The sequence below is a fragment of the Anguilla anguilla genome, chromosome 4 (assembly GCF_013347855.1).
Source record: "Anguilla anguilla isolate fAngAng1 chromosome 4, fAngAng1.pri, whole genome shotgun sequence".
Taxonomy (NCBI): Eukaryota; Metazoa; Chordata; class Actinopteri; order Anguilliformes; family Anguillidae; genus Anguilla; species Anguilla anguilla.
In genome coordinates this window covers 6,715,603-6,728,827 of record NC_049204.1, presented here as the reverse complement: position 1 = coordinate 6,728,827, position 13,225 = coordinate 6,715,603, and the positions used below count along the sequence as shown (strand labels likewise).

The following is a 13,225-nucleotide window of genomic DNA, read 5'->3' as shown; positions in this document are numbered from 1 at the left end:
CTGAGCTTTGGTGTTATTGAGACATGGCACGCCAAATTAAAAATCAACTGTCCAAAATGTCAGTATTCTGCATCCGTTTCTCAAGAGGGTGTCATTTTTTTTTTTCTTTCTGGTCCACTTCCCCTTATCAACGTTTGAGGTCAAACGGCAGTTTGTCGTTGTCAGGCCGCAAGCGCCTGTCAGCACTAAGGGCCCCGCTAGCCCCCCCCCCCCCCAGACCAACTGCACTCAGCACTTTGGCCTGAAAACATAGCAGTATATTATACGTACAACTATAAGGAGGGAATCATGCAGAGGTGCTTTATAATGCTTTATTTTTGGTTCGTTTGGCTAGCTTTTTACACTTATTGTCATGAAAGGATCTTCAGTGCCTTCTTGGTGACATTGTCCACAGAGTAACACTGCTGTTTTCCACGTTTTGTAGACTCGTCTGCTAAGTGAACTTAACGTAATCCACAGATGCCGAGAGACTGCTCTCTCGTTCCGTCGGCAAAGTCTTGCCAAACAAAGGAACCCATTATCGCCAGGGTCTCTGCTCAGTCCTCCAATGCAACGACAACTTCACAAACTCCCTCCATTTCTTCTCTTCGGTTCTGTGCAGCCATAGACGAGAAGAGATGAGAAATGACCCACATGTGCAACGCGGGGGGGGGGGGTCACCTCTTTCTCTCCCCCTCTCGCTTACGTACTTCCAAACTTAAACGAAAGCAGCTTCTGCTTACCATAAGAACCCTTTTGGTCCTGGTAAAAAAAAAACAAGGAAAGAGATTTGCTCGGTACATCAAGCAAAACCAGCATTCGGGGCACGTAGATCCACCCCTTTCACTGAAAACGGTTTAAACAGAGCATGGAGCCTCTTTATTTTAGAAACCGGTAAAGCGGGGGTGTAAAATATTCTCCGAAAAGGGCCCGGTGTGGGTGCAGGTTTATGCTTTATCCCAATGGCACAGCACCTGATTCGACGGACTAACTGACCGTGGTCACTGATAAGCAGAATCGGGGCGTCTTAGTGTTGGGCTAAAACAGAAACCTGCACCCACACCGGCCCTTTTTGGATAAGACTGGACACCCCTGCTGCAGAGCATTTGGATTTCATTGGAAATTTTCTTTCTGGCTACAAGCCACGTGCACAGTGTTGCACGGGACATTTCTCCAGCTGAAGGTGTTTCGTTACACCTGTGGGCAAGCGGCCAAGTATGCACCTCCATCAGTCCTAATGGCCAGTCTCATTATTATCTTTTGAGTAAAAGCATCTGCCAAATGATTTAAATGTAATACTAAATGTCTGCAATTCTGTTTTAAAGAGCCATTTACTTATGTACGTCTTGCATATCTGTATAATTTTATTCTACTGAATTATTATTAAATATTGTTTCGCATTTCAACGGTGGGACTCTTTCAAGCGTCATTTGTTTCTGTACCAACAGCTACAGTAATGAAAAACAAAATGAAGTTACTTCGCTCAGTATTGTAAAATTTGAATTGCCGGTGCTTGTGACCCCACCTGTGGCTGTCCCGGCACCGCAGGCCAGGGTCGGAGGCTCGAACCCCCGGGCCCCCCGTGCACTTCCGGGGCAGTGCACCTGCTCGTGCTTCCTCAGGTTGGAGCGACGGTTGAAGACGAGGTGGCAGTACTGGCAGTGGAACTGCCGGTGGTTCAGGTAAATGGTAAATGGACTGCATTTATATAGCGCTTTTATCCAAAGCGCTTTACAATTGATGCCTCTCACTCACCCATTCACACACACGCGCTCACGCACCAATGGTGAAAGGCTGCCATGCAAGGTACCAATCAGCTCGTTGGGAGCAATTAGGGGTTAGGTGTCTTGCTCAGGGACACTTCGACACGCCCAGGGCGGGGGATCGAACCGGCAACCCTCCGACTGTCAGACAACCGCTCTTACCTCCTGAGCTATGTCGCCCCCACTCGTAAATGTCGCCCCCACTCGTAAATGTCTCTCATTACTGTACACCCGCTGATGCTCCTACGAAACGAGGACGGAGTAAAGTAAAGTGACTCTGCACTTCATGAATCAATTAGAGCAGTTGATTACACAGTTAACTCAACTCACCTGGTGTCTTGGGTCTCAATTGGGTGCTGATTTTAAGGTGAGAACAAAAACCAGCAGACCCTGTAGCTCTCCAGGACCAGGGTTGGAGACCACTGGTATAGAGCAATGCAATATTTACACAGTATGTGGTATTGGTACGACCCACGACTCTATACTCTCGTACCTGGAAATTCGAACTTTGTTTAATGTCCTTGCCGAAAATTCCACAGTGGAACACCTTTGGGTTCCGCTTCCTGGGCCTTGCCAGCTGTTCGGTATTCCTGCGAGTCTCAATGCACTTCTTTCTCGGAGCTTCGGGCTCATTTTTACAAATACTCCCGGCAATCGAAAGGTCTGCACAGAGAGAAATGTCATGTTCCGCGTGTTCCAGTTTCAATGCAGAAACACAATGAGCTTAATTTTATATGCGTTTCACTGTAATGTCTAAATCTACTCCATTGTCGGGTTTCAACGTGACATTAACGACTGATGTCGGGTTTTACCGGGCAATTAAATTCTCCTGGGTGTTCTCCCGTCACTGTTATCCTGCAATATCGCGAGTGCACCGATTGTGCGGCGATATCAATACTAGTCTCCGGTTCTGGTTTCACCGAGATGCTTTCCGCTCCATCATATGATCCGCAGTTTGTTTCAGAAATCATGCGATCATTGACTTCGGTTTTAACCTGCATTTCCATGTCAAAGGTCCAACAAGTGTTACATTGGTTGAATATCAAGTCGGATTATTAATTTTAAAGCAATAATGACACTAGGTAGCCTAAAATTAGATAACGTTACCTAGTTAACATTAGCTTTGTTCATTCGTTTAACAGGAATATCCCCGTGCTGCGCGACAATAGGCATTACCTTCTTCTTACGTTTTATTTAACGACGGTGTAAGTATCACCTGTTCTCTGTTTTACGTTATACACAGATAACGTCACCTGTCTTAAAAGCAACCTGCCACGAAACGAAACTTAAAACAGAACTAGCTTCCGCAACATGACGTACATATGAGTGGGAGACGTGGGCGTGGTTGTTTTGTGGGGCTTTCAGAACCAAAAACTCCATTAACTTTTTACCTTGACAACCTAACTGAAGCTATATTCGGACATTTCCCAACCTTGGATGGGCATGAAACCTATTTGTGTCATCACCTCAAACATATCAACAGCGTTGACAAAATAAGCTTGTATGTAATAGCTGAAACAATAGTTATACCGGGATGCATCATTACATCAGATAGAAATAAATCATGTAATAGCAATGATAATGGAAAAAGTACATGAGTTAAAGAGGTGATAGTCACCTATTACAGAAGCTGCCAATGGTCTACAGACCCGCTCTTTGTACTTTTACGAGTTAAATGGCGTCATTTACGCTGGGCAAAAACCCTCATGGGGCCCTTCTGCTTCTGACAAACTTCCACTGTCGTCATAGCACCCCAAAACTCAACCCTCAGAGGGACCCCAATGCTCGGGGCCCCAGGCAGTTGCCTGTCTTACCAGATCACAGGATTAGCCTCGGTGTTTACGCTACTCCAGCGACTCTGAATATGTAGGCGTGAGCGCATCTATATGTGCCAAAATCCATCTCCCCATTCCTAGATGTACCGGAGAGAGGGAGCGTGCCATAAAGAGTGGGTCTGCAGGAAAAAAAAAGGCAAAGAAGAAAGGGGGAATAGTCAGTCAGAACTCATTTTGTTCAGATGTGTGAAATTACAAAGGAAGGGAGCAAGAATGCTTCTGTTTAGACGGGTTCTCCCTCATCATGGTGTTTTTTTTTCTTTCTTTTTCTTAGCTTCGCTTAAGAACACAGACTTTACTTTTATATTTCTGACTGCTGTCATCATAGAAAGGAAACTGACTTTGCGCTCAACAATACAACATCAACCCATCCGACCAAGTGCATGCCAACCTAGCAACATGACATGTAACTATCCGGACCAACCACTGTTTAGCAAGATTAAAATGTATTAGAATATACATACCTATATAAAACTCCTGGAGTAACTGAAAACGCTGAACTCTGTATTGGTTGCTCTCCGCTCCTGTAGTTTACATTAAGGCTGTCTTGGGACTGCACTTCATGCCTTCTGATGTCTCGACCCATCATCTTCAAACTGTCTTTACCCGGTTCTCCTGTTAGCCCGTGAGGGACATCTGCTGGTGCATGAATGTCATGTCAAACGGATCTAGAACTTTTTAAGCAGTTTTGAAAGGAACACACATGCTGTATGGAATTTGTGAAAAAGAACAGCAGGTTGTATGAGTCAAATGCAGTGTTGTATAGACTGTATTCATATAAGTATTTATACACGATTTGTAACTTCTAATGTAAATTATTAGTTGTGATTATCCTGTACCAGCAGATGTCATCACTACAAGTTTTTTTTTATTTTTTTGAACAGTTCCAAGTTTTTGAAGATGCACCTGTCAATTGCTTGTGAAGCCGGTCCTCACAAAGGCACTATTGCTCGTATATCAGAATCTTCTTGGCTCTTCGAACAAATCAAAATAAGGAAGCTAGACCATGCGTTGAGCATCTGGCTGTGCTTAGATGGCATCTTCACTCATTGAAGTGAGATTGATGCTGCAGACATGTGATTGGCTGTGTTGCAAAAACTTGCACCAGGCGATAAAGAAGATGGCCTACATGCTTCAAGCAAGCTAAATAAGAGGACTGGATAGGTGCTCAACAGCCAAGGTGGTCAAACTAGAGTAAAAAAAAAACTCCTAGCCTGCACTCTTCATGGAGACTGGCCCAAAATAAGTATGTGTGCTCCAGTGTTCCTTATTTAAGTGTTCAGTGTTCCGGTAAGATGTTTTTTTACTCTACCTTGCACCAAGCATTTGGCTTTGATTTGGTGACATCTCAATCACTGAACTGCACTTATTATGGCATACCATGTGTTTGGCTGTGCACACAAGGAAAAAAAGATACTGGAGGAATTATCATGCACCAAGCTTCAAACAGTGCAATGGTGTCATCTTAACTGATTTAAGTGACCACACATACATAATATTGTTATAAGAGCAATATGAACTGTTTCCTCCACATCTCCTTGTTCTTAATATAAGGAACTGTAATTGTGTGTTGTGTGTCTGGCTGTGGTTTTTTGTTTTTGTTTTTGTTTTTGCAAAATTATGTTAGTGTCCTAGAACTCCATTGCTTTCAGTCACCAGTAGTGATTGTTACCTCAGCACTAGAATGTTCAGTTAAAAACATTCTAATCACACATTTGATCTTACACCTTCAAGGAGTTTAACACGTCACAGCTGCCAGTTGCTGCCCATCCCTGGAATGGCTGGCATGTACATGGAATTTGGAACCTTGCATGCCAGCTAGCCTTGACACTTGGTCTCCCCACGGGGAACCAACATATAAAAGATGCCAAAATGCAGGCTTCTTCCCCTTATCATAGCACTGGTGCACTCCTATGGCGAATTAGGACTGGTCTGGTCACGGTTTTCTGATGGACTTTGAAGATGCAGCCACTGCATTTTTTACAGTTCCTCTGTGCCCCTCTGAAAATATAGTATTCTATATTTTCTATAGTATTCTATATAGCAATTCATGCACAATTAATGTAGTACTACTTTATTCAATGAATGTTGAATTTCAAGAACAAGCATTTCATTTCCTTTAGTTGCAGCTCCATTCCAGTTCCACTTGATTTATGTTCCACTTATCTTGATGTTTTTTTAACGTCAAGAATGCAGATATTATTTATTTTTCATTTACACTAAGAGCAAAGAAACAAGTTCATTTGCAGTTGTATCATTTTATTTCACCCTTAAAACAAAAGATGACACTAAAGTAACGACAGCAGTGTGTGTCGAGACCATATGGAGGGCAGTGAGAGCTGCTCCTATCTTGCAGGACAAATGGCCATATGTGCCATGCCCAAGTCTGCAGGAGATATCCTTTGCTGTGACAGGGACCAGCTGCTCAAAGATCGACCAATTAGTTTATTAGAGCATTTTGTGTATGCATTGTCATTTAGGCTAGCTGTGTAGGGGAATGGCAGTGTGTGCAGTCTTAAATGCATAGGTATGTCTGATTAAGAGTATGTATTTTCTGGAAAGTTTTAAGGAGAATTTGTGGATATGCAATGATTGCAACAAAGTGAAACAGTACTTTAACATTCTTTTTACGGTTATTGCAAATATACCACATTTTATCTGCTGTAATGCCAGTCAACTGAAGACGGAAAACTATGGAATGAGAATGGAGAAACGAAAGCTAATGAAAAAGTAGCAGGGGGCAACTCTCTTCGTTCTCCGGTCTCGCCTTTTCCTCTATTTCACAGCTTGTTCTCAGTATTTGGCTTTTGTTTGTGCCTAAGCAAAGAGGGGAGGCGCATCCGCCGCCGGGAAATGGTACAGCCCGCCCATTTGCCGTTATTGGCACCGGGGGACTCGATTCAAACTTTTCCCGTGGAGTACAGAAGCCCACGCTTGTCGTCACCGTCGCCGAAGGGAGGGCGTACTAGTATGACAAACCGGCTCTGTCCCTCGTAGCTGTCAATATCTCCTAAGTACGGTGGCAGGACTGAGTTCCTCTCCCCATCGTTTCTGTGTTTGTGGTAGTGGCCAGTTTTACCCGTTTTTTTTCACGCCGGCTCAAGATGGCGGCGGTACAGCTGAAGGGTACTAGCCGCTCGGATTGAGTAGTTTTTAATCATAAAGAGATAAAAAACAAAATATTAATTCGGGAAATTAGGTTTAAAGAAATTATTTAGAACTTGCCCACCCCTGAATTATCACAATCGGATCTTTGTCATCGTGTTGACAGAATTTTCTGTCAAAATGTTCACGATCTAGCTGGCTAGCTCGCTGGCTACCACAGGACACCGGAGAGAGGTGGAGAATGGGAGAGAAGCTGGAACTCAAGTTGAAATCGCCGGTTGGAGCCGAAGCAGCGGGCTACCCGTGGCCATTACCAGTATATGTGAGTTATATATTCATATCCATCATAACATATTTCAAGCAGCAATTAATGGCTTACAATAAACAAATATATCATTCAACTTGAAGGCATGCTGACCAGCAAGTTACATGACTACTTGCTGAATGGTAGCTAGCAGTAGCTAGCTAGTGTTGGTCATTTTGGACATCATTAGCCGGCTAGCTATAAGTTTTTACCGAAATAGCTGTTTGGTGATAACTACCGGATTAGTAGTAGTAACAAACGCAGTAAACCTTGTTAGCAGTAAATACCAGAGCACTAATAATTGGTTGCTAGTCCGTTGGCACCATGGTAGTTTTTAGCACCATGCATGGTAGCTAAGTTACGGAGTTGTACGATAGGCTACTACATGTGTCTGGCTAGGTAGCTAGCTAGCTGATTATAACTAGCTGACTATCTTGAAGAGCAGAGCATTAATGCCGACGGTCTAAATAGGCAAATTCGCTTCGTCTCCGGCCAGTTAGATAAGACAATGTCGTAATTTGAAGGCAATTTGGTTGGTGGCAGTACTTAGTTAAGTAATACCAGCTATTGCTGGCTCCTCGACTTGCAAGTTGCAGCTTAACTACATAGCTCGCCAGTGTATAGCATGATCGATAAATGGATAGGTACTACTAGATTGTTATCCTGGCTAAACATGAAACTGGACTTGGCTCGGAAATCCGTCTAGACTACTACCTAGCCATGCATATAGCTTTTTTTGGTGCTAATATAGCTTGATAGCTGGTCACCTTATTGACTTGCTAGATAGTTGGGTATCTATCATACCTACGTTATGTGGCTGTAATTGATAGTTCGTCTAGCTATATGATAGTTGGTTTGTTATTCGGTGGTAGAAACTAATTGAATATTGCCATCTATCTAGATGGCTAGACTACCGTTAACGACAATACAGTATTAGTATTAGACACGAGTATATGTTAGATGCTTATGCTTACTACCTTGATCTTTGTCATAGGTCATTAGCTGCGATTGAAGAGTCTGTTTTTTTAATTGGGAGCATTGGCTAGTGAGTTATTGTTTATTACGTGAATTGACTAAGCTGACTCTTACCTGAAGGCTATCCTTACGGTAGTTTGTTAGCCTAGCTGTCGTGTTTGACTAGAACCACCTATCTAATTAGAACTGCTTGCTAATATAATAGATAATAGCGCTAATGTCAACATTTGTGGTTTTCGATTTAGCAATTCGCCAAGTGGACATGCTGGTTATTGTATTGCAACGAGCTGCTGTGTACGAGGATAGCTAACGTTGGCTAAGTTGTCTGCCTTGGTTGGCACACGTATGATCTGAACGGTGCAAATGGTTTGCGAATGGGGCTGATTTTGGTGCCTTTGTGAGAGGGTAGCTAAATTATCTTGGGACCTCCTGACGACGGAGAGCTTTATATGGTGGGGGATGGGGTGAGTCTTGGGAAACGGCTAATTGTGGCAGCCGTGAGCAAACGCTGTAGAGGTTTGAGACGATTGCTAGAGCAGGCATTTCTTGTTCCACCGCTAGCTGTGTAAATTACCAAGAAATACGGACGTCGCTTAAGCATTTACATACACAAGCTTGCCATGATATTTATACTGTCATTACGTTGATGTATACTGTACTTAGCGGCGTAATTGCGTGTCGTGATAAAATTCAGATACTGGCGGTTAACTGAACGAACGCTGCTGCGCAATATTTTAATTATTTATTGCACCGCTTTGGGGTCAACTGAGGTAGCGAGAGAAACACCAGAACCTATTGCCAGCTTCGTTTTGTTATTGTGTTCGCCTCAATCCATTTCATAACGCTTCAGATTTACTAAGCTATTACCGGGATGCCTGTATTTCACGAACGACCATTCTGTGCACAGATGAATAACCCAAACATAACCGTTTCACAGATAAAAACATTGCTATGCTACGCGCTGAAAACCTCGTAAATATCGCATATACCCCGGGATTTCAGTCTCCAAGATGAGCGAATGCTTTTCAATCCAGAGGTGTAATTCCATGACGGTTTTAAGTTCATGCTGTTTTAGCGTATGGCTGGGTTATTTCCACATCGTCTAGGCTGCTTTTTTTCAGATGAGCTGAGCTGTGGACATAGTAGGTGCTTGATAATGTTTGTAATCTGGTGGCCGGGGGTGTAGCCGGGACAGGACGTCCTGAAAGGCGACCACTGTGAGAGCAATGCTGAGCGCGAGACGGGAAGCTAGGGCGTGTTGACGTTGTGGGACGTTAAATTCATCCCTGCTGGGATCATCGATTAGAGAGCTGGAGGGTTCTGGGCTGCAGTTGGAAGAAACAGGATGTGGAGAGTGGAACTGGAATTCCGCTGAAAGTTTTAGTGGAGATTCCGCTGCTGTAGTTAAAACTCTGGGCGAGACGGCATTCCGCACATTTTTATTCGTGTTTTTCACTCCAGAATCAGCCCCCTGAAAACTAGGCTATAGGGATAAGCTGCTCTGATGAAGGACCAGCCCAGGATTTCACTTCACTGTCTGTCGTCCTTACTAAGTCCAGAGTTTGGACGTGGACTTCCATTCAGCAGCCTTTATGATAAGCTTCTGTGGACCCTGTACTGCCCGCTTCTTTTGTCCCCATTGCCACACTGAGATGTACTTGGAAATAGTTGGTCTGATTCAAGTGCTACGCCAGTGTCAAACTGAGCTAGCATGCTGGTGCCTAGCCCACGTGCTAAGTGGTGGCTTTTCTGAGAAGTGATCGTAAAGCATGCCATCGGACCATGCTCTCTTCCTGTGGTTTTCCGTAGCGTTTCTATTTGTTGTTCAGACCCATTTATAACTCGGCTTGCTGTTCGTTTATGTCATGCTTGCATGTAAGCTGGCAAGCTGAGGGAATGCACATGTCCGTCTGCTTCAAAAAAAAAAAACTTTCAGTATTGATGCAGAATGGAGAAAGGGGCATGCTGAAGGTGGCGGAAGTCATGTGAATCCTACCGCTGAAGCTTTACCCTTGGACTGCTGAAGAAGAGCAGCGTGCATGTGCACATGCCAGTGTTTGATGTGACATCACCAGCTGTGACATCACCAGGGTGCCGGTGATGCGGTGGAAGTGCACTCATCCTGTAGCCAAGAGGAAGCCAGGCTAGGCTGCACACGTACCTGGACATGCAGTGCTTCCACATCTTAGGAGCGTTTGCTCCCGAAAGTTGGACGTGTGCTAACTGGAAAGGTGATTTAGGAGCACATCTACTAATACGGATGCATTAGTGCGCTCCTAAGTTTTTCAACTTGGGAGCCCATGTGCCCCGTGGAAGAGCTGTTTGCGTGGAGCCCCGTGTAGCTCTGGCCGCGTAGCAGGTAAAAGTGGTCTTGAGGCTTTGAGAGGGCCATGTTTGTGTTTGTGCACAAGCGCGCCAGTCTGTTGTTCACGTGGCTCTGCGTGGCAGGGATTTGCTTTCGGTTTGTGTGTGGGCCAGGTCCTGAGACGTAAAGGTTTGGAGACTCGTGTAGTGTAGGTGTAAATCAGTGTGGAGGGTCACATGTTCGCCCGTGAAACGCAGATGAGAAGCTTTCGCGGTTTCTCCCTCTACTACACGGACGTGTTTCCATTCTGTCGTTTCGCGAGAAACGCGGTTAATGGAAGCATGTGAAAAAAATCACTTTGACGTCAGAGAAAAGCCACGAGCCCTTGTTTCTCAGAAGAAGAAAAAAAAAGTGGTGAGACTTGTGACAACAAATTCTATCTGGGAATGCAGTGGAGCAGTAACGAGCATACGTTGCTTGGCTGTAACTTCCAAAACATGGGGGTCTGAGTCAGATATGTACAAATGACGAACATACGGGGGGGATTTTCACTTTCTTCTAAAGAAGCAAGTACAGGCTGTTGACTCAGTCCGCTGTTCGGGTTTCCCTTTGGCTGACTTGACCTTGTTTCATCAGAGGCTGATAAGAATGCGATTGCGTAATGGCCCGTCTCTGAGAGTAAGGGGGGGGGTTAGCGGCTGAACTCTGCCTCGCTCTGATGGCGCTCTTCACAAACGGCCCTGTGCTCAGTCAGGGCACGGTCAGTCGATTGGGGGGGGGAGCGTCTGGGGGGGGGGGGGGCGTCTGACCGCAGAAAAACTGAAACCTCCTGCACAGGCCTGGGTTTGCGTAAACCCCCCCCCCCCCCCCCCACACCCCCTCCGCTCGACGCCGTACGACGCTGCGTTAATCTGCGTCACCCTGCGAGGGCGAAACAAGGGTGTGTTTATGTGGGCTGACGGCGTAGCGCTCGTGCGCGGGAGATTGCGTATACACGTGCGAGCGAGCGTGTGCGGCGGTGCGAGCGCGTTTGCGCGTGTGCGGCGCTGAAAGACGATGGGAGTTCCTATTCCTCTTGCCAGTAAGGCGTGTGCTCACTTTTACCCCATAAACAGCCAGCGCTGGGGCAGCAGGCCGTGCTGGGAAGACGGCAAAGTCCTCGCTCTGCAGCACTTTGATCGACTGCAGACGTTTGGCCGCAGAAACCACGGCTCTCCTCTGCACTCTTAACGTCCTTTAACCCTTTGTACAGCAGGGAGTTTTGGAATGTGTTTTTTTTTTTTTTTACAAAATTCTAAGTCGTGTTCTAGAGCTTCCAGTACTTGCTGCTGGTAACTGAGAGTGTTACATCGTCATTCGAATGTTCAGTTCAAGAACATTCTAACCACGTGTGTGATTCCATATTCCTGCCTGGGAATGGTGTTTGTGAATCGAGTTGGCTGTGTGCAGCTTGGATTTGTTCAGCTTCGTACGCTGGCCGTGGCCTGCTGGGTTTAGGCGCGTAGTCTGTCTCGCACACGGCGGCTTTGCTCTCCCGCCGTACGAGCACACGTTTAGCGCACACTTCCGCACAGTCTGGCCATTGGACGTACAGCTTCACTCTCCACACACGCTCACAGAGGATCCACACAAGCTCATACAGAAGCGGCGTGCGCATACAGGCTTCCTGTCTCTCTCTCCCTCTCCGTCTCCCTGACACACACACTCCCTCACACACACACACACATTCCCTCACACACACACACACACACACATTCCCTCACACACACACACACACATTCCCTCACACACACACACACATTCCCTCACACACGCCGTGTATATCTGAGGCTGTAAATCATCGTAAACCGTTTCCATGTGAAGAACACCCCTCACGCTGGAGAAATGTCTTTCTCTGAGTTTGCTGGCGAATGGAAGAGTGAGATGTAATCCGTCGACGCCTCGGTTCGACGTGGGGAAATTTGTGGGGGTTTTCTTTTTTTTCTTTCTCGCTGAGTTCCCCGCCCACGTGCGCATGTTGTCCCACGCCCACCACGGACACTGAGTCATCCCACCCCTCACCCGTCCCATGATTAATAGCAACTTGCCGGAACGTGCTCGAAAACGCCCTCGTCCGCCCCGCCCCGCCCCGCCCCGCCCTGCGCCGGTCGCCGGCGGCCTTGTTGCCGGGCGCTTGACCGCCTCCTCGAGGCCTTGGCGCGGCCAGCCGGGGGGGCGGGACCGGAGGCCGAACTGTCGCCGCGGGAACAGAGCAGGGGGGACGGGGGGGAAGGTTGCTGCGTCAGCGCAGACAGTCGTGAGGAATCTGCGGCATGCCGGCACGTTGCCGCGGTCACTGCTTAGTCATTTGTCCTGGGAGCGTAGCGGCGTGACTCTGTGAGGTGGAGTCAGGACGGGGTGAGCCGTGGTACGCGTGTGAGTCACGTCCGCCGCCGTGACAACAGAAAAGAGGAGGGGGAAGGGGGGCGGGGGGGGAGGGGGGAGGGGGGGGGGGGGACGCTGGCCCCGGCTGAGCCTCCCTTTCAGCTCTGGGTTATTTTTAGCCACAGCGCTGCTGCTGCTGCTGCTCTCCCCCCCCCCCCCCTACACACACACACACCCACTGAACAGGCTGCCAGCGTCCTGGCTGCCCTCCTACGCTCCCACCCACACGCACGCGCTCACACACACACACACTCACGCACACACACACTGAACAGGCTGCCCTCATAAGCAGACACACACACACACACACACACGCACACGACAGCCCTGCTCTGTGAGCCCTAGTGCTGCCCCAGAGAGCACTGTGCACGCGCCGGGTTGTACTCGATATTTGCAGCTGAATTTCAGCGTGTGAGTGGAGGTGGAAGGTGCCGTTCTGCGTGTGAAAAAGTGGCGGCTCCGCTCAGGAAGCAGTCTTTACTGGAGCTGAGGACAGGCTCGTTATGGAGGCGCGGGGAGCCTGTGGCAGGAGCAG

At 47.0% G+C, this 13,225-nt stretch overlaps 1 protein-coding gene and 1 long non-coding RNA gene across 6 annotated transcripts in view; one reads left to right on the top strand and one right to left on the bottom strand.

Moving 5' to 3' along the window:
* Positions 1–293: 293 nt before the first annotated feature.
* Positions 294–3,288, bottom strand: LOC118224990. 4 transcript variants are annotated; one of them, XR_004764735.1, is made up of 4 exons: positions 2,236–3,288; positions 1,905–1,985; positions 1,505–1,646; positions 294–741 (listed from the first exon to the last, which is right to left on the bottom strand). It is a non-coding gene; the product is annotated as an uncharacterized LOC118224990 (long non-coding RNA). The 4 variants fall into 4 exon arrangements; XR_004764738.1 differs by lacking the exon at positions 1,505–1,646 and having other exon boundaries at positions 2,236–3,287; XR_004764737.1 differs by lacking the exon at positions 1,905–1,985 and having other exon boundaries at positions 2,236–3,287.
* A 2,892-nt stretch (positions 3,289–6,180) lies between these two features.
* Positions 6,181–13,225, top strand: part of dot1l (DOT1-like histone H3K79 methyltransferase) — a 33,171-nt gene continuing 26,126 nt past the window's right edge. The window contains exon 1 of one of the 2 annotated variants that reach the window (XM_035413814.1): positions 6,181–7,004. In XM_035413814.1, the coding sequence (XP_035269705.1) occupies positions 6,924–7,004 (81 nt within the window). In that variant the 5' untranslated portion in view covers positions 6,181–6,923. The remainder of the gene's footprint in view (positions 7,005–13,225) is intronic. The other variant, XM_035413816.1, reaches the window with a different exon arrangement.